The sequence below is a fragment of the Puma concolor genome, chromosome E4 (genome assembly GCF_028749965.1).
Source record: "Puma concolor isolate L17-30 chromosome E4, mPumCon1.1.hap2, whole genome shotgun sequence".
Classification (NCBI taxonomy): Eukaryota; Metazoa; Chordata; class Mammalia; order Carnivora; family Felidae; genus Puma; species Puma concolor.
Genome location: NC_141683.1, coordinates 1,065,041 through 1,092,380, shown reverse-complemented (window position 1 = coordinate 1,092,380; position 27,340 = coordinate 1,065,041). Strand labels below are relative to the sequence as shown.

General features: G+C 60.1%; 1 protein-coding gene and 1 long non-coding RNA gene across 3 annotated transcripts; both read left to right on the top strand.

Annotated features, from left to right (window-relative positions):
- LOC147572177 (uncharacterized) lies at positions 1-2,375 on the top strand. The gene is made up of 2 exons (XR_015246010.1): positions 1-467; positions 1,817-2,375. It is a non-coding gene; the product is annotated as an uncharacterized LOC147572177 (long non-coding RNA).
- Positions 2,376-6,144: 3,769 nt separating this feature from the next.
- Positions 6,145-14,286, top strand: PMVK (phosphomevalonate kinase). 2 transcript variants are annotated; one of them, XM_025915224.2, is made up of 5 exons: positions 6,145-6,298; positions 7,712-7,775; positions 10,630-10,782; positions 12,915-13,044; positions 13,831-14,286. In XM_025915224.2, exons 1-5 carry the CDS (start codon positions 6,204-6,206, stop codon positions 13,965-13,967), a joined length of 579 nt encoding a protein of 192 aa, XP_025771009.1. In that variant the 5' UTR covers positions 6,145-6,203; the 3' UTR covers positions 13,968-14,286. The 2 variants fall into 2 exon arrangements, with proteins under 2 accessions (XP_025771009.1, XP_086549905.1); XM_086693779.1 differs by lacking the exon at positions 7,712-7,775 and having other exon boundaries at positions 6,203-6,298.
- Positions 14,287-27,340: the final 13,054 nt, after the last annotated feature.

Below are 27,340 nucleotides of genomic sequence, written 5' to 3'. Positions count from 1 at the left end.
TGGGCTTGATTTTGCCAGATATGGGGGGGCAGCCAGCCTCCCAGCAGGTCCCTCACAGCTCCCCCGCTGTGCGTCCCCTCTCCCCATCCCCCCAAGTCAGGGCCCCCTTGGAGAAGTTCCAACCAGTGTCAGACTCTTAACCTTACTGAGCCTGAAGGGTGGGGGGAATGGCCCGCAGGGGGAGTGACCTGTCTGCTGAGGGTCAGAGGGACAGGTTGCCAGGCTGGGGCAGGGAAGGCAGAAACTTAAGCCGTGCACCGTGGAGAGGAAGGGTTAGCCCCCTTTGCAACGTCAGTCACCCACAGACCAAACAGACCCACCACGCTGGCTCATCCGGAACGTGGCCTCCGGCCCTTGCAGAAACCCCACATGGCGTGAGGCCTGCCCAGAGACCGGCCGCCCCTTACCCGCCTGGGCCACAGACTTTTCGGCTCTCCCATCTCACGGACAATCAGACGTTAGAGAGGGTAAGACCGTCAGTACCCTCTTACAGACAAGTAAGAGAGAGAGAGAGACAGAGAGAGACAGAGAGGAGGTGGCTTGCCTATGGTCCTGTCACAGCTGGACAGCGACCAAGACCATCCGCGGGCACTGTCCACCTTCCCCAGGAGACCCCAGGCCGGGAAGCCCGAGCTCCCACCCAGCCACATGGGTACCTGGCCCTGTGGCACTTCCTCTCTGGCCACCGCGGCCCCTTATGCGCCCCAGCTTGGGGGCAGGAGGAGGCTGGCTCCGGAGGGGCCCTTCACAGGCATGAAGCCAGCCTCTGGTTCAGAGTGAGAAGCGAGGCCCAGAAAGAGAAATGACTTGTCTGGGGTCACGAAGCTTGCTAGGGGCGGGTTGGGGCTGGAGCCCTTGGCTGTCAACCCCTAAGCGTCCCCTGTTCCCCCCTCCCCGCCCCCCTCCGCTCCTCAAGCTTGTAAGGCAAGGTCTGGGGGAACCAGTTCTTCCTCCCTCTGCCCTTGAGCTTTGAAGTCACCCGTGGGTGGCTGGTGCTGGTGCTGTAGGGACGTCTGGTGTCCCCTCCGCCACTCAGAGGAGCGGCAGCCAGACAGACAGGAGGCTGCCCGTGGAGGACTGCAGCGGGGCGGAGGCGGGGGGGAGCCGCCCCGGGACCGGAACGATGGAGTGTGGGGTTCCGAGGCTCGGCCTTGAGGGTGCCTGCAAACGCCCTCGGAGCCTCCAGAGCAAAGGCCTGGCCTCCAGACTCTCCCCCAAAGAGCCATCCATTTGCTCATTCATTTATTTATCGTGGCTCATGCAGTGCTTCCCCAGGCCTGGCCCCGCTGGCGCCACCAGACCCGCTGGCGCCACCAGACCTGCCTTCTGGCAGCCTGGGGAGGGACACAGGCGAGGACCTACACTGCAGGCCGAGGCGGGGCTGGGGGGGGGAGGGTCCCGGAGGCCCCCCTGGCTGCCGGAACCGCTTGGAGCCACGCAGAGCCAGCTTGGCCACTTCTAGCTCCTGGTTTGGAGCCGAGTCTGTCCATCTCATTTTGAGAGTAAATACCAGCGTCTGTCTCGAAGATAGTGAAAACCGGTGACATGAATGAAATCAACACATCGCTCTTCAACGGCTGAAGTGGGGCCAGTCCCCAGCTCCAAAGCTGGCATTCAGTACATGATAATCTCACAGAACAAAAAGATTTTTCTAAATCCTGAATCTTTATTTAAAAAAAAAAAAGCTTTGTTTAAGGGCGCCCAGCTGGGTCGGTGGAGCCCACGACTCCTGGTCTCTGGCTCATGAGGTCAAGCCCCCCACGGGGATAGGGCTTGCTTAAGCAAAAATCCTGTTTGTTCTTGCGTCGTATTCCAGATTGAGCCGTGGCCACCATCCATGGGCAGACTAGCTGACTTTTTAGAGCTTGTTTCTTTTGAACATTGGAGGATCCCTGCTTTGCCCGGCGTTCTGGGTGAGATCAGCCGGGAGCTGGAGTTGGAGGTGCCGACAGACTCTGCTACGTGCTCTCTGAACGCTGCAGCCACAAGAGCAAAGGTCACACACTTGCCTCATGGCGACGGAGATAATTCAGAGACCGAGGACTGAGCAGGGGAATCCAACTTTCCGTTGGTCTTTTGGGAGGGTGCACTGTCCAGTGAGAGGTTCGACGCCTCCCACCTCCAGGGATGTCGGCGTGTGGTGTTTCTTAAAGCTGGAGAACTTACAAACTCAGAGCTGGCCGGTGCCTTGTCCTTCCTCTGGGTTCACCCTTACTGAGCACTTAGCAACTTAGGGAAGGCGGGTCACGGAGGGGACGGGTCGTAAGTCTCTGACTGTCCACCTGTGTGTTTAGAAGCGTTTTGCCCCTTCTCTCCGGAGTGATCCCGGGGGGTAATCTATTTAATAGATGTCTGGGCAAGTGTCTCAATCATAATGAGCCTCATCATAATTGCGACACTTCGGGGCGCCTGGGAGGCTCAGCCGGTTAAGCGTCCAACTCTTGGTTTCGGCTCAGGTCATGATCTCAGGGTTTCGTGGGTTCGAGCCCCACGTCAGACTCTGCACTGGAGGCATGGATATTGCTTGGGATTCTCTCTCTGTCTCTGCACCTCCCCTGCTCACACTGTCTCTCTCTCAAAATAAATACACTTGAAAAAATTTAATAATCGCGCCACTTAAAGTTGCCTCATCTTTCAGTAGGGATAGTAGTGTTTATGTCACATGATTGAGGAAATAAATGTCTGGCACTTAGTAAACGCTCAGGAAATAGTAACTCTTATGTGGGGGGGGGGGATGTGGGAGTAAGTGGTAAGCGTAGTGTGAGGTGAGCGTGAGGTATGTCAGGAGCATAGGAAGCAGGGATCCAAGGCAGAGGGGTGGGGAGGCGGGGAGGAGGCTCACAGGCTAAGTGCTGAAGTACAACTCAGAGTCTGCTCCCCAGAAAGACAGCTGGAAGGGTATTTCAGGCAGGGGGAACCACGCGATGGTGCCACTTAGAGCCACTTACAGCTTCTATCAGAGCATCAGGCGGATGTTAATTTATGTCTGTTCCCCTCTCCAGTTTGGGGATGAAATTTCTCACGCTCTATTTTGAAGCTGCTTTATCGTTGCCGGTCCCTCAGGGGAACAAATGCTCTTTGAGCAGGCTCTGGTTCGCTCACTGTCCCAGCTCAAGTGGTACCTGGTGCGTCTCAGGCATTTACAGACATTGAATGAACGAACGCGTGAACGAATGAACGGACTTCTCTCCCTCAGCTCCCAAGGACTCAAACTGCCTCCCTTCTCTTCCTCTTTGGCACTCCTTCCGCCCCACGCTCTGCCTCACCTGCCCCGCTGCACGGCCCCCGAGGCCACGGTCATCGAGCACAGAAGGCCCCAGTCACAGGCACTGGTGCAGGACGGCGCCGGGTCAGCTGCACAACGGCCACAGGAAGAGGAGCCAGAAGCGGAAGGAAGGGTAACCCGTGGTACCACTGAGCCTCGGTGGCATCTATGGGGCAGGCTGGCCTCGCAGGGGTGGACCGTGGTGCCGATCAGGGCTCCCTCGCCCCGGGCGGTGCTGGAAGAGCAATGACAAAGCCCGCCTCCTCCCTCCCTCCCTCCTCTGGGCTCCGCAGGAGTGTAGGCCCTGGTCCCCTGCGGGCTCAAACTGTTCTGGGTTTGGTGACACCGTGAGCGGGCTTCCTCCAATAGGCCTGGACTTGACTTCCGAGCCGTCTTCTGGGTCAGTGAAGCAAACCTCTCTTTATTTTTATTTTTTTGTTATTTACTTACTTTGTGTGAGAGAATGTGTGAGCAGAGGGAGGCGCAGAGAAGAGAGAGAGAGAGAGAGAGACAGAGAGAGAGAGGGAATCCCAAGCAGGCTCCACATTGTCAGCACAGAGCCGGACGTGGGGCTCAATCCCATGAACCATGACATCACGACCTGAGCCGAAATCAAGGGTCAGACGCCTAACTGGCTGAGCCCCCCAGGTGCCCCACAGACGGTCTGCCTTTTTAGTGAGGGGTGACCCTCTGGGGTAATTGTGTTCCTGAGTCGTGGGGCCACTGCTCTGTGGTCCAAGGCCAGCACCTGCTTCCTCAAGCATCAGCTTCTGGAAGCCCCGTGAGGCAGCCCCGTGAGGCAGCGTGTCTGGCATCCCCAGCTTCTCATCGCAGCCCCCCCCCCCCCCCCAGGCTTCTGGACACTCCCTCCCAGCTTGTCTGTGCCCCTGCGGACAGTCCTGTTCCTCCCTCTTTCCTGCCTCATTGTCTGCAGCGTCCCCCGCCTGTCGTCTCACACCTGCTGACTCTTGTGAGTTCTTTTTGGTTGTGGAGGGAAGAGGCGATGTCATACAACAGAGTCTCAAGGGCTAATGTGTCCCTGAGAGGGAAGCACTGCTCTGGGGACTATCTGAGCAGGTGACCTTGGAGACCAAGGTGGCTGAGTGTGCAAATTTGCAGGCTGGATGGCTCTGGGGGGTGGCAAGGCTCCATGGGAGCTGGTGTCTGAGGCCAAGGGACGGAGCGGTCAGACCAAGCAGGCAGGAAGATCACAGACAGTGGTGACGGGAGCCTGTGGCTAAGCTGCCTGAATGGAAACAGGTGCCAGGATTGGTGGCTGTCAGCACTGAGGAGGGCAAAGGCCACCCAGCCCGGTGGCTATGAGCCTTGTAGGAGCTGGAGTTTCCTAAGAGGCATGGGAGTGAAGGTCAGGAAGCTGATATGGGAAGGAAGGAGGCCACAGACGCTATGCTGAGATCTGAGGGCTGGGGGGTGGGGCGGGGATAAGACTCTACGCGAGAGGGCAGCCGGGGACAGTGAGACACAGTTGAGGCAGGGAGCAGGAGAGAAGCTGTAAGAGGTTAGGATGTTCTGATCATCAGTAGGGAATTCCAGCGGGGATAGGAAAGGCAGGAGTGAGGTCTGAGTCAGGTGAAAAAGAAAGTGGAGGGCAGTCCGGAGTCCTTTCTAGTGACAGAAGAGGAGGGATCTGAGCTTTCTGTGAAGGTGGGCTGGGAGATCGGATCCTGTGCTGAATTCTAAAACCACACCGTGCTCAGCATAAATAACAACTCCACATCTGGATGACGCTTGAGAATTTACAAAGGGTTTTAATTACATTGTGTTTTTCCCATTTCCTTCTCAAGGCAACCCTGTGAGGTGGGCGTTACCAGTGGTGAACCAGGGTGACCTGAGAAGCGTCCGAGCTGGGATTAAAACCCCACTTGGGGCTGCCTTCTAAGCGCACTGATGAGTGCATGATCTCAGAGTTGCTTCAAAAAAAAAAAAAAAAAAAAAAAAAAAGACCTTCCTGGAGACCGTCCTTTTTGCATCTGACCCTTGGCCATTCCTTCATCGCTCCTGTGCCGTGTTTTCCGGCTCCTCCCACGCGGGTCCGGCGTCCTCTCCCCCCTTCTCCTTGAGTGACTCTGTGGCTCGCAGGAATGGGCTCCGGGATCCGTTCTGACGAGCTCAGAGATGCGGGCCCAAGGTCCGGGCTGAAGGCCACTGCGCTTACTCCTCTGGGACCGGCTTTCACTGTGGCGGGCCTTCGAGGAGGGGACAGACCCTCGCAGCTCCCGACTGGACTCCGCATAAAGCTAGGCAATCCCGTCCGGGGCTGGCCTCCAAGCCCCAGAGCCCACCCCGTCGGGGTCAGCACTTTGCGGCGGGTCCCCGCACTTCCCTGGGGAAGAGCAGGCGGGGCCTCCAAACCCGCGCGGCCGGCCACGCGAGCGCCGGCCCAAGCCCCTCCCCGCGTGACGTCACGGCCACGCCCCCGGCGCCTCAGCCGCGGGTGGCTTCCGGGAGGACCCACATTCACTGCGGGGTACAGACAGATTAACTTGAACACATGCGTTGCGTTGCACAAATAAGGAGGCGGGTTCGCAGACCTCTTCAGCGTGATCTCGTTTGATCGTTTCCCATAATGTTTGTAGGGTTGGGTGGTAGGCAACGTGACGCTCACCTCGGGAAATTTAAAGACGTCCCCGCTACAAGGGGAATGGTTGTGTCCAGTTGACGTCAGGCTCTGGGCGGGGCCGGGCCGTTCCAAGTGATCCCTGTGGGGGAGCGTCTTTCGGGCGAAGGCCACCCTGAGAGCCACGCCCCCCCTCGGCGTTTGGCGGTGGACGTGCCCACGGACAGGCCTCTCCGCGGCTGCGCAGGAGTAGCTCTCGGAGTACTCGTGCCGGAGCGGAGAGGACGGCGGGGCGGCGTGGCGGCCGGGTGGCCGGGTGGCCGGGTGGCCGGGTGGCCGGGCGGCGGGGGGGGGGACGGCATGGCCCCGCAAGCAGGCGCCCCGCGCCTGGTGCTGCTGTTCAGCGGGAAGAGGAAGTCCGGGAAGGACTTCGTGGCCGAGGCGCTGCGGAGCAGGTGTCTGCGGGGCGGGGCGCGGAGGCTGGGCTTGGGGTGGGGTCGGCCGCGGCCCGACAACTGCAGGGGCGGCCGCTCCGTGGTCGGGGGTCGTGGAGTCCTCCGTGCGCGATCCCGTCGAACCCCAAGATTCCTTTGATAGGTTCCCTGTTGGGGTGTTAGTAGCTGAGGGTGCTCTGAAAGGTGGGGGGTCACCAAGGGATCCGTAGATCCAGGATTCAGATTCAGCTTGAGTCTGTTTACCCTGAACGTCGTGGTCGAGCGGTTGTGCTGGACGAGAGCGAGGATCGCAAAGCGTGGGCGCACGCCGGTGGGTGGGGGACCAGGCGTTGCTGCTGGGGGGGGGGGTGCACCACAGGGGTCGACGAGGTTGTGGGGGAGGGGACCCGGGGCAGAGGTCGCCTCTGGCTCCGCACAAGGGTCCTACCACCTTTCCTGCTTGCCCTTCTCCTTGTCCCCAGCACAGGAGTCAGTCAGTGGACAGGAGCAGTGTGTGCAGTTGGACTGCTGGAATTCGCACCCTGACTCCCCACGTGTTCCCCTGTAACCTTGCACAGCATTCTCCTCCACTCCGTGTCTCAGTTTTGTCCTCTGTGAAATGGGGCTAAAGATAGGGTGGTTGAAAGGATGACATGAGATAATGCACGTGAAGGGCTCAGAACAATTCTTGCCATCTAGTAAAGGCACAGGAAGTAAATGCTGGCTGGTATTTGCACTTTATCTATATTGGCTTCATTACTTGCAGTGTTGTTTTGAGTGTATCAGGTCTCACTCTGCCTCCGTTTCCTCGTGTGAAGCATAGAGCTAAGAACGCCTGTCTCACTGTGTCAGTGTTTGAGTGAAAGTGTCAGCACCTCACGGTCAGGGCGGGGACGGCGCACCTGGGTCCAGACACAGCACCCAACAGGTGGTGGATTGAGTACATCAAACAACTGAAGGAGCGAGTGAATTCTGTTGTGATGACCAAGTCCGTGCACACGGATACACGCGGGCCGTGAGAAAACTAGTTCAAGGGCCCAGCAGTGACCTCATCGAGCCAGAACATCGCCGGTGGCGGCCGTGCACGGTGTAATTGTAATGTTTGTTCTGCCTGTGAGCAGAACTCTCCCATTCCAGTTTGGCAATAATCCTGTAGGAGACCGAACAGAGGGTGCTGTTCCGCTTTGTAGATGAGCAGTTAGGGTCAGGGAGGATGAGACGTTGACGGTTACGGATACTAGTAGCAGAAACGCAACCGCAGAGGGGCGCCCGGCTGGCTCAGTCCGTAGACCCTGTGACTGTGGATCTCAGGGTCACGAGTTCGAGGCCCACGTTAGGTGTGGAGCTTACTTTAAAAAAGGAAGGAGACTTCCATCCCCTTCCAGCCTCATCTGGAAACTAGGTTAACTGGGCTTGGACCTCCCTGTCCTGTAGGCTCGGAGCTGATGTCTGCGCTGTCCTGCGGCTGTCCGGGCCACTCAAGGAGCAGTACGCGCGGGTAGGTGGCGGCCTCGCGGCATTCGGTGGGTTGGAAGGAGCCTGCTGTGGTCACTGGCAGGGTCTCTGTGACTACTGTTGGCAGCGTGCTGGACCGTTTGGGGCCATTTTCACCTTGTCACTCGCTTCCGGCCCCCTCCCCCAGAGCGTATCCAGGAAACGCTTCAGACTTGAGCTGGGATTCTCCCTTAGAAATGTAATCACCTGAGTTGTCAAGATGATCATTAAGTGAAGAAACCAAGATGTAGAAACGTGCATAGGGAATACTCCATTTATATGTAAACGGAGGAGACTTCTGAATACGTTTGCTTACACGTTCAGCCACGTAACCGATATCTGTGGGGGGCCCTCCTTGTGTTCACTGTTGCCAGTGCTGGGGCTGTGTGAAGCCTGGGCAGGGTACACAGGCCACTGTCACTGGGTGCCTCCAGGAAGGGGCAAGCAGGGGCCGGGCAGAGAGTTTTCACTCTAAACAAATACGTAACTTTTGAATTTTGGACCATGTGGATTTAAAGAAAAAAAAAAAAGGATTGTAGGGGCGCCTGGGTGGCTCAGTCGGTTAAGCGTTCGACTTCAGCTCAGGTCATGATCTCACAGCTCGTGAGTTGGAGCCCCGCGTCAGGCTCCGTGCTGACAGCTCAGAGCCTGCTTGGCATTCTCTGTCCCCCTTCTGTCTCTGCTCCTGTCCTATTTGCACGCACACGTGTTCTCTCTCTTTTTCTCTCTCAAAAATAAATAAGCATTGAAAAAAAAAAAAAAAGGGATTGTAAAAACTAAATGGGAACTTTTAGAGCCTTAGCTTTCAGACAGGGAGCCTAGAGGGTCAGACCAGCTTCCCATGCAGTGAGGAGCCCTCATTGCTTAGATTTCTGCCCTTGACTTCTAGGTGCACTTTGGTCAGTTGGCCCGAGTCTGGTCTTCTGGGGCCACACAGAATGAATCTGGCCCCCCCCTTCCATGCATCAGTCCATATGCATGGCAGTATTCTCCTGTGCCTTTTGGTTTTCTCCCACCAGCTAAACAGACCCATTTGTAGGAGGTAGGGGATCACTGTAGCATTGTAGCAGCCTGGCGGGTCCTGGGGATAACAGGTGAGTGGTTTTAAAATTAATTCATTTATTATTTATTTTTTTATTTTGAGAGAGCATAAGCAGGGGAGGAGCAGAGAGAACAGGAGAGAGACAGTCCCAGGCAGAGCCCAGACATGGGGCTTGAACCCACAAACCATGAGATCATGACCTGAACCGCAGTCAAGAGCCAGACGCTCAGCCAGCTGAGCCACCCAGGTGCCCCTAAGATTTTTTTTTTTTTTTAATTTTTTTTTCTTTCAACGTTTTTTAAACTTATTTTTGGGACAGAGAGAGACAGAGCATGAACGGGGGAGGGGCAGAGAGAGAGGGAGACACAGAATCAGAAACAGGCTCCAGGCTCCGAGCCATCAGCCCAGAGCCTGACGCGGGGCTCGAACTCAGGGACCGCGAGATCGTGACCTGGCTGAAGTCGGACGCTTAACCGACTGCGCCACCCAGGCGCCCCATAAGATTTTTTTTTAGTGGGAACCTTTCCCAAATGACGTTAGAGGAGGAAGTTCCTGGTACCCAGTAGACAGACCTGAGGGTCTCTGGTGGGGGAGGTGCAGGGAGACAGAGGGTGGAGGAGGGGGCTCTCAGCCTGTCCCCTGGGGCCTGGGCACTTCTGGGGAACCCCAGGGTTCTGAGGAGTAGTTGGAAAACCACTGATCTACGCTCCAGAGTTCCCAGATCAGCCCCCACTCCAGACCTACGAGCCAGGCTGGCGTGGGTGTGGCGTGGGCAGGAGTTTGCATCTTAAAAACCTCAATAGGAAATGGATAGGCCAGCCTACCCCTGTACCACTCCTATTCCCACTAAAAACAATTCCACTGGCATCTGGGTGGCTCAGTGGGAAGAGCACGTGACTCTGGACCTCAGGGTTGTGAGTTCAGGCCCCGTGTTGGGTGTGGAGCATACTTAAAAAAAAAAAAATCCAAAATGAAACGTTTAATGCGTTGGGTTTCTCAAGTCACAATGAGAAATCTAATGGAAACACAGAACCTACAGCTCCTGGCAGCCACTCTCCCTCCCTCTGCTAGAGAGCGTGGGAAACCAGTTTACAGACAGGAGGTGGCTGCCGGCCTCACCTCGGGCAGGGCACAGGAAGGTGACTGGACTTGCACGGTTGGTCGTGGCCCTTCAGTTTGCAGGGGAGAAACGAGTCCAAGAGGGTGGAGCTGCGGGGAGTGAGGAGAGTAGCTGGAACCTGTCTCAGACCCCGGCCCGCCCCAGGGCCCTGGATGGACCCCTCATTTGGCTGTGTCCCTAGGGAGGGGAGGCCGGGGTGGTCCAAGCAGCTCCCCCTGCCCCAGGAGCACCTGCTGTTTCTGCAGAGGTGCCAGGAGCTTGCGGGGCGGGGGGCAGCGGGATGCGGGAGGGGGCCGCCAGGTGTCCTGGGCTGGGGTGGGGCTGGACTGGGCCAGAAGAGGTGCGCTTTTTCACATTTCCCACTTGGGTTGGAGGCTCAGCCTGTGCCCAGGGGATGCAGACTAATTTCAGGATTAGTTTAAGCCAGGAATCATTGGGGAGGTAAAGCTGTCGCACATCACACGACTTAAAGACACCGAAATGATTTCGGGATTATCCCCAGGCTTTTCTTCCATCTGCCGCTGTTTGGGGTTCCTTACTCCCTGCAGCCCAGGGTCCTGGTGGCAACCTCATGGTCCTTGCATCGGTCCCCGGGGAGGGGTCGGGGGGGGAGGGCAGGGCTGCCCTCCTCCTGTTTCAGGAGGGACCAGTGAGGTCGGAGACCAGAGGTGCAGACGGTGCATGTGCTTTGGGCAGGAGCACGGCCTGGACTTCGAGAGACTCCTGGACGCCAGCACCTACAAGGAGGCCTACCGGAGGGACATGATCCGCTGGGGTGAGGAGAAGCGCCAGGCCGACCCCGGCTTCTTCTGCAGGAAGGTGGTGGAGGGCGTCTCCCAGCCCGTCTGGGTGAGTGTGCTCAGGGCAGCGTTCCGCCTTTTCCGCCTGTGACTCCACTGGACCCGCCTCCCGCCACTTCTCATCCGTGGCCTCCTAGCTCCTGCCCTGGTCCCACGTGTCCCATTCGTCACCCAGCAGCCAGAACGGCCTGTTAAAAATAACCCAACGCTTGTCACTCCTCTGTTTGGAACCTTTGTCCCATTGTTCCCACAAACCACAGTGAAGCCCTTCATGGAAACCTCTAGGCTTTGTATGACCGGGCCCTGCTGCCCTGAGAGCCTTCTTGCTCCCTAGGCTGTCACTACACCCGCCTTCTCTCCGTTCCTCAGACACATAAGGTCCTTCTGGAGGCCCGGCCTTTGTGCAGTTCTGCCTGCCAGGACCGCCCTTTCTTTCCGTCCTCATTTGGTTCCCTCCAGCCCCGCTTACATGGCGCCTCCACCAGGCAGCCTGCCCTGATACCTGAGCCTAAGTGATGCTGCCAGGTGCTCCCCCAGCACCTCACCCCTTCGCTCCGTCCTCGCTCTGGGAGCCAGTAGTATCTCCTTGGACCTGGCCCGGCTCCAGGTGATTTGAGGACGTATCAGTGCAAGAACGGGATGAAGCCCCTGCCCTCGGGGTGCTTACGTTATTACTGGGGCTGGAGGGAGTTAGGCCAGAAACAGATACAGAACGTGTCCTGTGGGGTGAAGAGAAATACTGAGGAGCAAAGTAAAGGAGTCCAGGGCTCTACTGGGGGGCTGGGCTGCTGCCCTGCGGGGCACCGGGGAGGTTTCCCCCGCTTGAGGTCACCTGAGCAGAGCCTGCAGGAGACAAGGGGCTGAGCCAAGTGGGTGTTTGGGCGGTGGGGGGGCACGTGGCAGGAGGTGAGGCCCGGGCTCTGGTGCTTTGGGGCCACTGAACAGGGGAGAGGCGAGGCTGCTGGGAGGGGGTGGTGGGGCTGTGGCTCAGAGCGGTGGGCTCCGCTCGGGCCGCGAAGGCTGAGCCGGCTGGGCCTTGGCTGCAGGGTGGGAGGCGGGAGGTGGTTCTGAGCAGGGAAGGCGTGGGGAGAAGACGGGGAGTTCGGTCTCGGTCGTGCCGAGCTTGACGCGCCTGCAGACAGCGCTGACCGCACCGGAGGCCGCCGTCTGCCCCCCAGACTGGGCCCCGAGGGGGTGAGCGCCGGCCGCTTGGCTCCCGCCCCCTCCGCGCCCGCACACGGGTTCGCTGTGCCACATGTTTGGTAATTGGTGAGTGAACGGAACGTGTCCGCGTCGGAGGGGGAACAGCCGGCCGCTCTGTTCACGGATTCAGTCGTCGAACGCGTGCTCCCGAGGGTCCCTGTGCCGCACGGCGCGCGGGGGCCTGGGATGTGGCCGCGGGTGTGGACCTGGGGCGGGCAGGCAGTGAACACAACCTCCCGGCAGATGGTGACGGTGGCAAGAGCACTTCGTGGACAGCGTGTCTGGACCCAGAGGGACGGGAAGGGGGCTGGGCCGTAGGAAAGGCCTCCCGGAGGAGGGACGCCGGAGCGGAGATGGGCGTGAATGGGGGGCCCTGGCCTGCGCTCGTCCATGAAGAAGGAGCCGCACGCGCCAGGGCCCCGAGGACGTGGCTGGCGTGTGGGAGCGGGGGACCGGCCGGCTGCAGCGGAGTGGATGCACGAAGGCCACGGGAGTAGTGCCGGATCTCGTAGGCCCTCGGAGGCTGGGGTTAGGGCTTTGGATCTTCTTAGAATGATGGGGGCCCTTTGAGAGGTGGGGTGCCCTGGCCTGAGAAAGTCAGGCTTAGGTTGTGAAAAGTGCTGGTGAGCAGGGACCAGTTAGAGCACTTTTGTTTCTGGCCTCAGTTTGTCTGTCTGTAGAATTACTTTGTTGGACCCACCGATCTGGCCTCAGAGCCCGAGGCTTCGTCTTCGGCTCAGCGGTAACCACGGAACGTGGTGTGTCGATGGCAGACACGTGTGGGCAGAGCGGGCTGTGGACTGCGTGCCCAGGGAGGGCTGCCTGCAGGGAGGAGGGACGGCGGGTGAGAATGGGGAAGGGGACCACACCTGTCTGGGCTCTATAGCCCCCCCCATCCCCATGCACCTGCTTATTCCCTGGGGCCCTGTCCCGCCACACCGTGTCCTGTCGGTCACCTGCCCGTGTCTCTTTCTGCAGCTGGTGAGTGACACGCGGAGGGTGTCGGACATCCAGTGGTTTCGGGAGGCCTACGGGGCTTTGACCCAGACGGTCCGCGTGGTGGCCCTGGAGCAGAGCCGACGGCAGCGGGGCTGGGTGTTCACTCCAGGTGAGCTGCGCCCGGCCTTTGCCCCCGAGGCTTGGCACGCCGGCCGCCACCCCGCCGTAGACCCTGGCCCCCGCCTCCACGGTCTGGGTCTCCTGCCCTCTTCCTGGCAGGCTGTGGGGGCGTGAGCGAGGGGTCGTGAAAGGGAACCTGGGGGCCTGTGGCTCAGGACCGTCCCCAGATTGGAACATGGGTTGGGGAGGGTGTCCTCGGGCCAAAGGTTCCTCATGACCCGGGGCTGGTGCCCTTCCCTGTCCTCTCCAGGCGGGTGGGCTTCGCGAGATGTGTCCGGGACCCAGCCTGCCGGCCTGCTGCGTCAGCGGGCGTCCCGTGCGATGCACAGAGTGTCTGTGTGTGGTGGGCAAGGCGGCCTCAGCGGTGTAAGCCCGGGACCTGCCCTGTGGCAGCTGGGACACCGCTGAGGACTCGCTCCCGCCCAAGGCCCTGTGGGCCGGGGAACTTAGGCCCCTGACACTGCAGTCTCCTGGGCGTGGGCACTTCCGCGTACACTTGACCTCGCTTCGGTCACGGTCAGCCCGCCCAGCAGCCCCGCTGTTCGGAGAGTAGCTTGCGCCGCCTCCCGGAGGGCCGAGTGGGGGTAGACGTGGAGCCGCCCTTCCGGCTCGTCTGTGGTCTCGTGTGGTTTCAGGAGGCCCTTCCACCCTCTGTGGGCGGTGGCTGTGCGGCTGGGCGGTGGCAGAGGGGAGGCCAGGACGGGGGCAGCTCCATCTGGGGCCTGCGGGCCTCCAGGGCTGGCCGGGGCCTGACGTCACCTTGCTTCCTGCACAGGGGTGGACGACACGGAGTCGGAGTGTGGCCTGGACGACTTGGAGGGCTTCGACTGGGTCGTGGAGAACCACGGGGACGCGGGGCGCCTGGAGGAGCAGCTGCAGAGCCTGGTGGCCTTTGTCCGCTCCAGACTGTAGCTTTGGGTTCCGGGGCGCCCCTGCCGGACCGTGGTCCCCGATGCCGGCTGGCGTGAGGAGAGGCCGGGGGCCCGGGGCCCCGTTCCTGGGGGGCTGGCAGGTGCCAGGCAAGTCGAGGCAGCCCCGGGGACCTCGTTTCTTTGTGGAGGGGATGGCCCCGCCTCTTTGGGAGGAGACTGGCCGTGCCTGAACTGTGTCCACGGTGCCCAGCCCGTGAGCGTGGGTGGCCCTGCCTCCCCGTGGGGACGCTCTCAGCCCCTCGTTCCAGGCAGGGGCCCGGCTCCCCAGCGTGGGTCCTAATAAACCGCCTCGGAGCCCACTCAGAGCCCACGTCTCTCCTTTCCCGCACGCGGGCACAGCCCGTCCTGGTGGCTGTGGGCCCTACTGCCCTGGCCTCCCTGGGCACCCGGCTCTGTGCCCCGCCCCCCCCCCCCCCCCCCCCCCGCTCACACGGCCCCCAAACCAAACCGCGTGTCGCCGCCCAGACCTGCCGCCCGGATCACCGTTCCCAACGCCAGCTCCCTGGCCCTGGAGGGCCGCCAGCGCCGTGGGCTCCTCCCTGTCCTCTTCTGCGGTGGCCGTCCCCGTGTCCCCCTTCCGATACTCACCGGCTGGCCACATCCGTCTGGCAATCGTGACCCTGGCTTCCAGAGCCGTGCTGGCCCCCGGCAGGTGCCGGAAGGTTGGGGTGTGCGTGTCATTGCGGCACAGGCTTCCTCACCCCCAGGGGCCTCCGTTCCAGCCGTTGGGCCGGCGCCAAGCTGGCTCCAAGACGGGCTCTTGGGGGCCCTCAGAGCTGCCAGCGGAGGCTGCTTGTGAGCCCCCCGTCCTGACGCGTCACGCCCGCTCCGGGTGTGTGACCCTGAGGGAGCCTGCCGTGTTCACCAGACTCAGCCCCAGTGACTCGTGGGCGTTTCTGACAGGTTGTTGAGAAGTGGGGGGCTCCGGGGGACGAGGGGACAAGGGGACAGGCTGTCGTGAGTCCCAGCCTCCTCCCCTCGAGGGCCCACGGATGTCTCGTGGCACTTTCCTCAGGTCCGGGGGTGCGCCCAGGCCCCCCGAGGAATGAGCCTGTGCCTGCTTACCCAGGTCCCCAGCGCCTGGCCCAGCAAAGGCGGTGATGGCAGGGACGAGAGGCCATTACTGAGCGCCTGCCAGGCACCACGAATGTAAATAGTCCGTCGGAAAGCGAAGAACGAAGGACAAGGAGCAGAAGGTGTGGACGTGGTGAACCGTGTCAGTGCTGGTCTGGCGGCCACGGCCTTGGTGGTCACACGACAGCCTGGGCTTCTGGGGTCACTGTCTGTCACCCAGAGGCAGGTGTCCTCACTCCCATCGCACCAGGAACCACGCGAGGGCCCCGTGGATGCTTCCAGGGGCCTGCGTGTCCATCCCCCACGCTTGGGCCCAGAAGCCCTGTTTGTCTGCCTTCCAGGCGAGTGTCCCTCGGCCACCCTCCACCCGGAGCAGCTGTCCCCGCCTGCACATGGGGTCGTTCGGGGCTCGGGAGGGCCTGAACCAGCACCTCGTGGGGTGCTGGAGAAAGGATCGCAGGTTGTCTTTTCCCCCCAGCTTTTTGAGCTGCGATGCACACACGCCAACGTGTAAGTGTAGGCGTTCCGCGTGACTGTCCGTGTGTGTCGTGAGCGGTCACTGCAGAGCACGGCTAGTCAGCGCCTCAGTGCCTCGTACGTCGTGTGTGTGCGTGAGTGTGTGGCGTGAGGGTGTGCGGGTGTGTGTGTGTGAGGGCCTGCAGGGGGGTGTGGGGTGTGTGCACACGTGTGTATGCGTGAGTGCAGTTTCCTTATCCGTCCGTCCGTCCCCGGGTGCAGTGTTTCCACGTCTTGGCTGTTGTGCGTGTGGCAGTGGTGCGCGTGGGGGTGAGACGTGTTTTCTAGGTAGTGCTTTCCTCTCCTACAGGTGATCACTGACCACCGGTCGATCAGCGAGCCTCCCGTCGGGAGCGCCGGGGCAGGCGAGGGGGCTGGTGGGCCCGGCCCGGGGGGGGGCTGCCCGCTTGGTTCCTGGCTCTGGGGGACGTGGCCCGGGAGGCCGGCGGGTCCGTCCCCCGCCCTTCGACAGGTTGGCCCTGACGCCCTCCTCACGTGGGGGCCCGGTGGCCGACCAGAGTCACCTCTGCTGGATTTGAAGTTCCTCTGTACTTGGAAAAAGCCCCATATTTCTCTAAGTACCAAAGTCAAGAATAACCCCGCCTTTTGATGCCCTGTGTTATGATGAGCGTGTCAGCTGCTTTTGTGTCAGGACCTTCTCCCCACTGTGCTCGTTTTGACAACTCTGTCTGCGGGCATGGTGTCCGAGGACTGCTGTGAAGTTGTTCTTAAGTCACGTCGGCGCTATTTTTTATTTTTTAAAATTCACTCACGTTGAGAGAGAGAGAGTGCGCACAAGTAGGGGAGGGGCAGAGAAAGAGGGGGACCGAGGGTCCGAAGCAGGCTCCAGGCTCTGGGCTGACAGCAGGCAGCCTGACGTGGGGCTCCAACTCACAAACAGCAAAATCACGACCTGAGCCAAAGTTGAACACTTAACGGACTGAGCCACCCAGGACCCTGGTACGTGTGGTTTTAATAATGATCTGTAGCACTGACATTCTCTTAAAAATTTGTTTCCTCCATTCCTAAACAGCTTTATTGAGATATAATAGGTCTGTAGTAACTGCACATTTTTGAAGTGTACGATTTGGGGCTCCCGGGGGGCTCAGTCAGTTGAGCACCTGACTTCAGCTCAGGTCATGATCTCAAGGTTCTTGAGTTCGAGTCCCCGCGTCGGGCTCTGTGCCGACAACTCGGAGCCTGGAGCCTGCTTTGGGTTCTGTGTCTCCCTCTCTCTCTATCCCTCCACTGCTCACGCTCTTGTCTGTCTCTCTCTCAAAAACAAATAAACATTAAAAAATGTAAAAAAAAAGAAAGTTTGTAGAATTGATAGGTGAGTTCGACAAGATTGTGGGATACCAGGTCGAGTCATGAAAACCAATTGTGCTGCTGTTTATTAGCAATGAACGACAGAGGTTGAAATCGCAGTGGCGTGAAAACGTGAAGTAGTTAGGGTCGGGTCTGGTGAGACACCTGCAAGGGGCGCCTGGGGGGCTCAGCCAGTTGAGTGTCCGACTCTCCATCTCGGCTCGGGTCGTGGTCTCATGGTCCGCGAGATCGAGCCCCGCGCCTGGGCTCTGCGCTGACGGTGTGGAGCCTGCTTGGGATCCGCTCTTTCCCCCTCTCTGCCCCTGCCCCGCTCGTGCTGTCTCTGTCTCTCTCAAAATGAACTTGAAGAATTACTTTACTGAAGTATAGTTGGAGCACAGCGTTGCAGCAGCTTCGGGTGTCCAGTGCAGCAATGTGACCAGCGTGTAGGTCATTGCAGTGCCCCTGGCCTGACTCACCCGTCCCCCGGCGGGCGCCCCCCACCCCTGCCCCCCTGCGGCCGCCAGCCTGTTGTCTGCGTTCACGGGTCGGTCTCTGCCTTCTGTGTGTTGTCGTCTGGATTCCGCACGTGAGTGGAGCCGTGTGCCTGCCCCCTGCCCTCCCGGAGCCCCTGCGGCTTCCGCTTCCACTGCAGATTACAGCCGCCTGGTCGAGAGATCCACACAGGCGGTTAACAGCCCATTCTAAAACGCGTTTATAAGGAGAATTTATTTTGAAGACTTCACGGGTTTACTGCTCACTTTGGGCCTTTCGTGACGGCTCAACTGACCCGTTTAAAAATTTGGTATTTTAATTCCTCTCCAGACGGTTGATGTGCCTTCGGATATCTTTTTCTTTTTTTTTAAGTGTTTTAAATTATTAAATTATTTTGAGAGAGAGAGAGGGAGAGAGAGCACGTGCGTGAGCAAGCGGGGGAGGGGCAGAGAGAGAGGGGGAGACAGAATCCCAAGCTGACTGAGCTGTCAACACGGAGCCTGACGCGGGGCTCGGACTCACGGACCCCGAGCTCACGATCTGAGCCGAAGTCGAGTCAGAAGCTTGACCAGCCGAGCCCCCCAGGCGCCCCTCAAAGGACTTTTTTCGAAAGTGGTGCATCTGTCTTCGGAGCCCCTGTGAACGAGGCAGTGCCATTCTGTGGCGTCTACACGTGGACGTGGCCCCGTGGCCTGGTTCCGCCGTCTGCTGCCCTTTGATGTTGCTGAGCCTGAGGCCGCCCTGAGTTTTGTCCCTCTGAAGGTCGCCTCCTCTCCCTGTCTAGATGCTTTTGGATTTTTTTTCCCCCTTTATTTTTGGAGTTCACATTCTGGCATGCTCCAAGGCGCGGTGGACACCTGAAATGCCGGTGCTCACGGTTCCCGTAAAGCATTCCTGAGGAACGACGAGGACGTTTGGGTGTCTCAGCCATCAAGTGCCCGTGCGGTCCGGCGTGCAGATGAGCGGCTGCCCGGGTGTGGCCTTAGCGTGACCCGAGCCAGGACCCGGACAGCCAGGACCTGAGCCAGGACCCCCTCGTCCGACAGCCGGGTGGGGTGCTGAGCCCCTCTGTGCACCTGGGTTTTTAACCGTTTTCTTTCAGGGGGTCCAGAGAGCATCCGGACCAAGCTGCGCTCCTCGGGTGCCCCGGCTGAGGGCGGCAGGGGCGGGCGCCCCAGGTGACAGGTACGTGGGCCTTGCTGCCTGCTGACTGACTTTGTCGTGATGGCTTCCAGTTCCGGGGCTGGGGGGCGGGGGGGGCTGTGTCAGGGAGCAGAGGCTGCCTGGATGCGTGATGTCACGGGACGCACGTGTAACGGCCCCGAGTTCCAGATGCCATGCTTGCACGCGAGGAAACTGAGGTGCGGTGAGGGGGCTGGTTTGCTCAGGTCCTGGAGCACCTGGCGGTGACCGGGTCCCGGGGCTCCTGAGCTCCCTCCGGGCGCGTCCCCTGCCCTCCGTGTCCCTGAGCGAGTGCGAGACCTCTCCCACGGGGTGGCAGAGAACGCCCAGCCGAGCCCTCGGGACCTCGGCCCGGTTCCTGCTTCCTGGGGAGGCCAGGGCCGCCCGGTGTGTCTCGCTCTGGTAACTCAAGTTGCATCTGGGCGAGGAGGCCACAGGGCCACTTCCCGGAAGGGGACGGTCCTGGCGCACTGGGGGACAAGGACCAGAGAGACGGGTGCAGACTCACACGTGCCGTTCCTCGGGGGCGCTGAGGGCATCCGCCAGTGGACGCTTCCCCAGCAACGTCCCCGTGCCGTGACGGCTCCGGTGAGTTTCCAGGCGCATCCAGCCCGCACCAGCGGCGGCCGGGTCCCTCGGGCTGGCCCTGAAGACGACCGCAGGCCCCGGGTGGGGCGCTGGGCCGACGCACCCAGACGTGTGCGACAAATGCCACCGTGTGGTGGCCAAGCCAGGCCGGGCTGGCGATCCCCGCGTGCTTTCGCGCCGATGGCTCCCATTCCCTTGTTAGAACTGAAGACACGGGGGACACAGAGAGGTGAAGGGACTTTGTCGAGTGTGCTGTGTGGTCGGGTTGGACTCCCTGTGGCAACTTGCCCCAGTCGGGCCCCTTCTGAGCCGTGGCCTTGGCTGGTAGCGTCGGGGACCCGGCTCCTGGGGTCAGGCATGTTCCAGGGCGTGGTGCTCGTGCAGGAGCACAGGGCCGTGACCTCCTGGCCCACCTTGCCCCAGAGTAGGTCTGGGCCTGGAGCGGAACCTTGGTTCCCCCATCCGGCCCGCTGGCACACGTGGAGAACTGGCTTTTTTGGGAAACGAGTTCTTTCTAAGAACTAAAGGATGGGGCCCCTGGGTGGCTCAGTCGGTTAAGCGTCTGACTCTTGGTTTCGGCTTAGGTCATGATCTCACGTTTCGGTCGGGCTCTGTGCTGACTGCTCAGAGTCTGCTTGGGATTCTCTCTCTCCTCTCTCCCTTCCTCTTTCTGTCTCCCTCTCTCGCCTCCTCGTTCTCTTTGTCTCTTTCTGTCTCAAAATAAATAAAAAATTTAGAAAGAAGACAACAAATAAAGGGAAACAGCAATCTGGAAATGGGCGTGTGAACCAAGGGCAGAGGGCTGATGCTGAGCCTGTGTGGTGCTGACTCCCCACTCGCTTCCCCGGGGCTCCCCACGCTGACCCTCCTCCTTCGTTCCCTCTCAGCATGTCTGGCTGGCCCAGACTTTCCCAGGCCTCCCAGCAGGTCGTCTGGTGTCCTTGGGCCCTCCCAGAAGTTTCTGCACCCCTCCTCTGACAGTGGGCCCTAAGCACGGGCCCCCTGAGGGGCTGCAGGAGGCCACCCTGAACGAGGAGGATGTGGGTGGCCAGGCAGAGTCTTCCCTGGAGCAGGCTCAGGGGCACCCTTCGGCGGCCCCAGGCCCAGAGCGGCTTCTCTGCACACCTTGGGACCAGAACCCTCCCCGCATGGACCGCCCGTGGTTTTCTAGTTGAAAACCGGCGGGTGTTTGAGGTCTGCACTCAGCATGTCCCGGATGCGCAAGCTCGGGGCAGGTGCACGTCGGGGCAGGTTCACACCTGCTGTCCTCCTGTCGGTCTTTCTCCATGGGCCTCACTGTGGTGACATCAGTGGGATTGAACCCCACCAGCTCAGAAAACAGTCCACGCGTGGGGGTAGAGGGCCTGCCCTCGGTTCCTGCCTGCGCTCGGCTCCCTCTGCCCTGTGTCCCCATCCGGGCCTGGCCTCCCTCGGATTCCCCGTCGTCCGTCCTCCCCTGTGTCTGCTGACCTGCGGGCGCCACCTGGGCTCTCCCCTTCGCTCCTCAACGCTTAGCAATTCGGCCTCTGCTTCCCTCTCTGCAAAGCCGCTTCCTGAAGGACCCCACCAGGGATGCAGCCAGCATCAGCCGGCGACCACCCCCTCCCTCCTCCCTCTTCCCTCCTCCCTCCTCCATCTCCCGCCTCTGGCCCCGCCCCTATCTGTGGTGCCTCCTCCCTCTTCTGGTCCTGGCGTTTCTCTCTCTCCTCTGCTGGCCTCTGTCCTCTCTCTCCCTCTCCCCTGGCCAGTGTGTCCTGAGGTGACGGGGCTGACTTCTGAATGTTCTTGCTTCTCTGCATGGGTGTCCCACAGTTTCCCCTCGACTGGCCTCGTCCTCGCCCGCAGACCCGCTCCTGCCTGTAGGTGCATGTGCCGGGTGCCTGTCTCAGACTGGTGTTTGGAAACATGATGAATCGAGAAGGGAAGTACTGTCAAAGAAAAGTCACAAGTTTTTGTCTTTGGGGGCGGTGACTCCATCACTGGGGACAGGCAGATCCCTTGTTCTGGGAAAGTCGCCCGAAGGGCGTTCACTGCTGCTCCCGGGACAGAGGGGTGTCGGGGTGATGGGCGCTTGCAGGGGCCCAGCCCCCGACACTTGGGCCAGAGGTCTGTGTCTGATGCATGCTCGGTTCTGGGGTACATCTGTGAATTTAACTGCTGTCCGTTCTGGGGTGCAGACTGTGTTCCCGTTCGGCCTCCCGAGGCCAGTGAAGGTGCTGCCCGGGCGCCCCGGCCACACTCACACCTCACCTGCGGGACACTGAGGCCAGGGCGCTGGCCACAGGGCTGTAGTGGCCGGGCCGCGTGACCGTGTGGCTGCCTCCTCACTGGACGGGAAGCAGCGTGAGGTCCGGGGCCCTGCAGCTGCCGCGGGTGCCTTCCAGGGGAATCGGGAGACAGTAGATGTGTTATCATCCGAGGGACCTCAGAACAGGAGCGCCTCCTCCGGTGGGGGTGGGGGTGGGGGGCTGTGGTTTCTTGGAAGAGCTGTCACCCTGGGATGGGAGGCTCCAGGTTGGCCTGCGTATTGGGGAACCTCTTTCTCCCCTGCAGGTTGGCCGGGCGTGCGTGGGGGCGGCCTGTGGCTCCGGGGAGGCCCTGCGCCAGGAGCCGGCTGGTTTGTGGCCTGTGTGGTGCAGGTCAGTGCCGCTGGGGCAGGAGCCACGCGTCTGAGCGTCGAAGGGTAATATGTGTACCTAGCAAACTGTCAAATAAAGTACATTCTAACCTACTTGGATAAGTATACTTTCACAACAGCAAAATTGGAAGATCCGTAACTCGAAGTTGGCAAGATTTCAAAACGGATGGAATTTAATCGTGCTCATGCGTGTCTGGGTGTGCTGTCTCGAGCCAGAGATGACGGACGAAGATAAATGCCACGCATAAATGATGACATAGTTTTCCACGGTGTTTGTTTCTCTTGCCTTAGTTTAGCAAAAAAAAAACTTACAAATTATATTGAGATGGTCAAGATTTTGCCTAATTTGTGTGCTGTTGATAGCAATGATCTGAAACGTAAAAGTACAGGGCGCCTGGGTGACTCGGTCGGTTAAGCGTCCGACTTCGGCTCAGGTCACGATCTCACGGTTCATGGGTTCGAGCCCCGCGTCGGGCTCTGGGCCGACAGCTCGGAGCCTGGAGCCTGCTTCGGGTTCTGTGTCTCCCTCTCTGCCCCTCCCCTGTTCACACTCTATCTCTCTTTCTCTCTCAAAAATAACTAAACATAAAAAAAAGATAAAAATACAAAGAACACTTTTAAAAAGGTACAGAATTTGAATTTTTTATTATAATATAAATTGAAGTAAATGTAAGCATTAAAAGATTAAAATTAATTTCCATAGATTTTCGAAGAAGTTCGTTTTCTTCTAAAATGGTTATCTATTAAAACAAAAGGCAAGATACTAGTTTAAGTGAATCTATGTGGAGAACTTAAAGCAGCATTTTTTTTTTTTAAATTTTTTTTTTTTTTCAACGTTTATTTATTTTTGGGACAGAGAGAGACAGAGCATGAACGGGTGAGGGGAAGAGAGAGAGGGAGACACAGAATCGGAAACAGGCTCCAGGCTCTGAGCCATCAGCCCAGAGCCTGACGCGGGGCTCGAACTCACGGACCGCGAGATCGTGACCTGGCTGAAGTCGGACGCTTAACCGACTGCGCCACCCAGGCGCCCCAAAGCAGCATTTTTAAATACAGTTGATGACTTGAGTTTTATGACAACGTAAATCTTCTGAGACGATTTATAAGAACGAGACTGTCTCCACCTCTAGCATTCAGGGCGCGTCTGGTGGCCACCGTGAAGCCTCGGCCTCCAGCTTTACGCCTGTCCACGCGGGCCTCTGTATTTCACACGTTTCGGGGCGCCAGGAACGACTGAGGCTGGAAAGCGTTGTCGAGCACACGCGCAGCCGTGGCGGGCACTAGGGTGGACTGAGATGGGCCAGGGGCGGGACGCTGAGCGCCGGGGGCGCCTGATGGGGACCGGAGGGAGGACTCCGTCCCCGGTCTTGTTCCCTGCTGTCCCCGTGGAAGCCGGTCCCGTGCTGGACGCAGGTCCCGCTACAGCTGGCGGGGCAGGAGGCGCCGAGACGCCAGTCCCGGAGGGGACGCCGGGGCTGGAGTCCCGCGGCGCGGCTGCTGAGGCCGAGGGTGCCCCGTGTCTGCGGCTGTCGCGCCCGCCCACGCGCGGGTGCTCTCGCACAGTACAGCGCACCCGTGGAAAGCGCGTGGTTCTGTGGAGTTTACGTAGCACAGGGTTGTGCAGCCGTGACCACCGATTTCGGGGTTTCTCACCCTCGCGAGGAATTCCCTACCCGTTCGCGTCCCGTTCTCCCTTCCCCAAGTTCCCACCTTCTGTCTCTGGACGTGTCTGTCTCGGAGTTTAGTGTGAATGGAATCGTACGCTACGTGGCCTGGCGTGACGGCAGCTTTCACCGGGCGGTGTCTAAGTCTGTGCACGCTGAAGCACGGGCCACAGGCTCCACGCGCTGTGTATCTGTCGTCCACGGACACTTGGGTTGTTTCCACGTCTTGGCCATTGTGAGCATTCGTGCACAAGTGTCCGTGTGGATGGAGGTGTTCTGTTCTCTTGGGGACACATCTGGGAGTGGAACTGTGGGTCCCGTGTGTGTGCACCGGTGAGCGCAGGGCCCGGTCTGAGGGTGGCACCTGCAGCCTGGGCCCCGCTATGCCCGGGGAACGGGGGCTGAGTGGCCAGGAAAGGGTGGGGCCAGAATGGCGGGCGTCGCCCGTGGAGAAGCCGGTTATTTGTGGAACTTACGTGAAGTGCGACTTTGATTTGCGGTTCTAGTCTGGTGAGGCATGAACAGGGTGGTCACGAGGCCGCCACGTCCAGGTTTAAATTTCGTGGCACAGCTTCTGTGCACCCTGCCTCCTTGTCTGCGGACTCCCGTGTGTCCCTCCCTTTGCCACAGGCCTGGACCACCTGCCTGCCAGTCGTGACCTCCCGTTTGTGTCTTCTGAACGCGGAAAGCGGCGCACAGATATGCACGCCCAAACGCGGGAGTACCAAGCGCGGAGGGCAGAGCGCCCCGTGCCGAGTCCCCCAAATAACCACTATTCACAAGTGAGTGTCTGCTCTCCCAAATTTTATGCACATGCGAGCACACTACCATTTCTTTTCAAAAACAAAACTAGGGTAGAATTGTACGTACCGCTCATCTTGTAACTTGTTTTCTCTCATTGAAATGCATGGACATCGTCCCGTGAAAATGCGCGTAAATCTGCCTTGTTCTCCTGCACATGGTCTGCCTTGCGGCTGTGCCGTGGCCATGCGGTCGGTCCCTACTCTGGACATCTGGGGGGTCCGGGTTTCTGCTTTGCCAACAGCGAATGTCTCTGCGCGCATTTGTGGGAGTTATTCTACAGGTAAACCCCCGGAAGGGGAAGTGCTGGGTCGGAGGACACGACCGCTGCCTATTTTAAACAGAGAGCGAATTCCCTTCTGGAAGAGGGACAGCTCTTTGCTGGCGCGGACCGGTCATGAGGATGCTGGTCCCACCCTCCCGGTGTGGCTGGCCTGCGTCGTCCTTGCTGGCCTTGGCTCTTGTCTCTGGCGGTCCCTCCATACCCAGCCTCTCTCCTTTTGCGCATTAATGTGTCCAGTACCAAGGTCTAGTTGTGACCTTGCCAACTCAACAAACCCGTTCGTTCAAGGGGCGCCCAGGGACTCAGCTGGTTGAGCGTCCGACTTCGGCTCAGGTCATGATCTCACAGTTCGTGGGTTCGAGCCCCGAGTCAGGCTCTGTGCTGAGAGCCTGGCGCCTTGCTTGGACTTCTGTGTCTCCCTCTCTCTCGCCCCCTCCCCTGCTTGTGCTGTGTCTCTCTCAAAAATAAACATAAAAAATTTTTTTCGAAAAAATTAATCCAGTCAACAAACAGTCGGTGGCTGTTCAGTGTGCGCCCCGTTCAAGCACAGCGCTGAACGAAGACGGTGAGGTTCCCGCCGCCGTGGGGCTCCTTCCCGTTGCGGGATGTGGACATCAAATGCACGAAGAAGCAAACGCCAGGCAGCCACCCAGGCAGCCGTGGCTGCCGTCCTGAGCGCCGATACAGGTGTGACGGCTGGGGGAGGGGGGCTGGCCGAGAAAATAATTTCTGGGGAAAACAAGGTCGGGAGTCAGGGGGGCAGCGTGTGCGGAGGCCGGAAGGCAGGAGGGAAGGCAGCCAGGGCGGGCGCTGGGCAGAGGGGGGGCGAGATGTGGGTGCGGGGCCTGGCCGGGGCCTGGCTGGGTACAGGTTTTCGAGCTAGGGCAAGAGGTTTGAATTTTAAGTGTGAAGAGAAGCCGTTGGAAGGTTTTCATCACGGCAGCGATGTGACCCGAGTCGTTTCTGGAAGGTCACCCTCACTGGGGAGGGAACAGGCAGCAGGGCAAGAGCCAAGCAGGGAGACCGTCCGGAGGGACCGAGGCGCTTGGGGCAGGAGGGACCGAGGTGCCTGGGGCAGGAGCGCAGCTGTGGGGGGGGGGGAGGGGAGCGGACGGACTTTGGACACAGTAAAGTAACGAGGTAGCACACGAGGTGGTGTGATTTGCTGAGGAGGGGACACTGAGGGAGGAATGGATTTAGGGGTAGGGCGTCAGGAGTCTGTTCTGCCCAAGACAAGGTTTGAGAGGCTCATCAAACACCCACAGGGGGCCGCCCGGTAGGCGGTTGGGAACGGCGTCTGGAACCCCAGGAGCCCCGGGCAGGAGACCCGGGAGTTCTACATTTGGGAGCCAGAAGCACATAGATGCAGTTTCCAACCCCAGGGACAGGAAGCGGTCCCCCCCCCCCCCCCCCCCGCCGGAGCATCCAGAGAGGAGGAGGGCCCTGGGACAGAGCCCGGAGGTCCTCGGACGACGCTGAAAGATGAAACCAAGGAAGCCGTGCTTCTAAAGCCGGAGGCTGAGAAGATGCAAATCGAGACCCAAAGCAAGAGAATAACCGCATTCAAGGAGGGGAAGGTCGGTGGGCACCATGCTGGTGGCTCGGGTGGAAAAGGAGACGCTGATGATGCAGCAGAGGACAGGGGCCGGAGCCTGGTCTTAGGAGGGAGGAGGGTGGGATCCGACTCGGGACCGGAGCAGGGACACCCCGCGTCCTCCTGGGTGGTGGGGGGGGGGGCACCGAGGGCCGGACGGGTTCCTGCCAGATTCCATCCAGGTCTCCCCAGGACGCAAGAAGCAGATCCTTGGTGTGGTGGTGCTGGCATGGGGAGCTGGGGGGGCGAGGGAGGGATGACGGGGGACACTTCCTCTCAGGGACCCACCTGAGGCTGACTTGCAACCGTCCCCAGACGTTTATTCAGAGGGGAGCCTCTGCCCTTCTGCCAGGCCAGCTTTTCTGCTGCCGAAGCCTGCTCCTTCTCTCCCACGGTGGGGCGTCCCCCTCCTCCTTCCGTCCATTGGAGGGGCGTCCACCCCCCCTTCCCCTCCCTGCTCCTTCTCTCCCTCTGCAGGGCATAGGAGGTGGAAGGCAAGGGGTCTGGGACGGAAGGAGGAGAGGGGAGGCACGCTTGTGGGATAAAGCGGAGCCTCCCTGGCCCTGGGCAGGCAGGAGACGGGGCGGGGTGGGGGGAAGAGGGGGGCACTGGGCAGGGCTGGACGGGAGCCGCCGTCTGTCCGAGGCCTCCTGGCTCTGTGGTGCCGGTGGGGCGGGCAGCAGGCAGGGGCGGTTGCAGGCGGGATTTCGGCGTGGGAAAGGGAGCGGCCGCGGGGCCGGGTGACTGGGGTGGAACCCGAGTGCGAGTGCGGTTCCCAGGGAGCAGGTCGGAAGTTGCCCTTCCCCTGACCCCTTTCTGCCATGAGCGGCTTTCCCACGGTCCCCAAGCCGAGCGGGGTCCCCTGCAGCCCTTGGCTCCCGCGCCGCCCCGCCAGCTGGGGGCTGTTTCTGCAGGTGGCTCTGGCCCAAGGTGAATGCCAGCCTGTGGGAAGAGCACAGAGACTCCCCTTGATTCTCCCCACTGCCAGCAGGGCGGCCGGTCTCCCTTCCCCGTGGAGGGATTTGAGGCTCAGACCCCTCGCGTGACTTGCCCCAGGCCTCACGTTGGCAGCTGAGCCCCAACGTGGTCCCGGGGGGTTCCTAGATTTCTGGGAGGACAGAAATACTCTGCTGTTCTGGTGAGGTTTGCTGCTGTCTGCATGCAGACTGGGTAAGCAGTGAAGATGATCTTCTGAGAATTTGTGTAACGA

Coding starts and splice junctions, on each gene's coding strand:
- PMVK (XM_025915224.2), top strand. CDS start 6,204: ATGGCCCCGCAAGCAGGCGCCCCGCGCCTGGTGCTGCTGTTCAGCGGG. Junction 10,783..12,914: donor GCGTCTCCCAGCCCGTCTGG/GTGAGTGTGCTC, acceptor CTCTTTCTGCAG/CTGGTGAGTGACACGCGGAG. Junction 13,045..13,830: donor GGGCTGGGTGTTCACTCCAG/GTGAGCTGCGCC, acceptor CTTCCTGCACAG/GGGTGGACGACACGGAGTCG.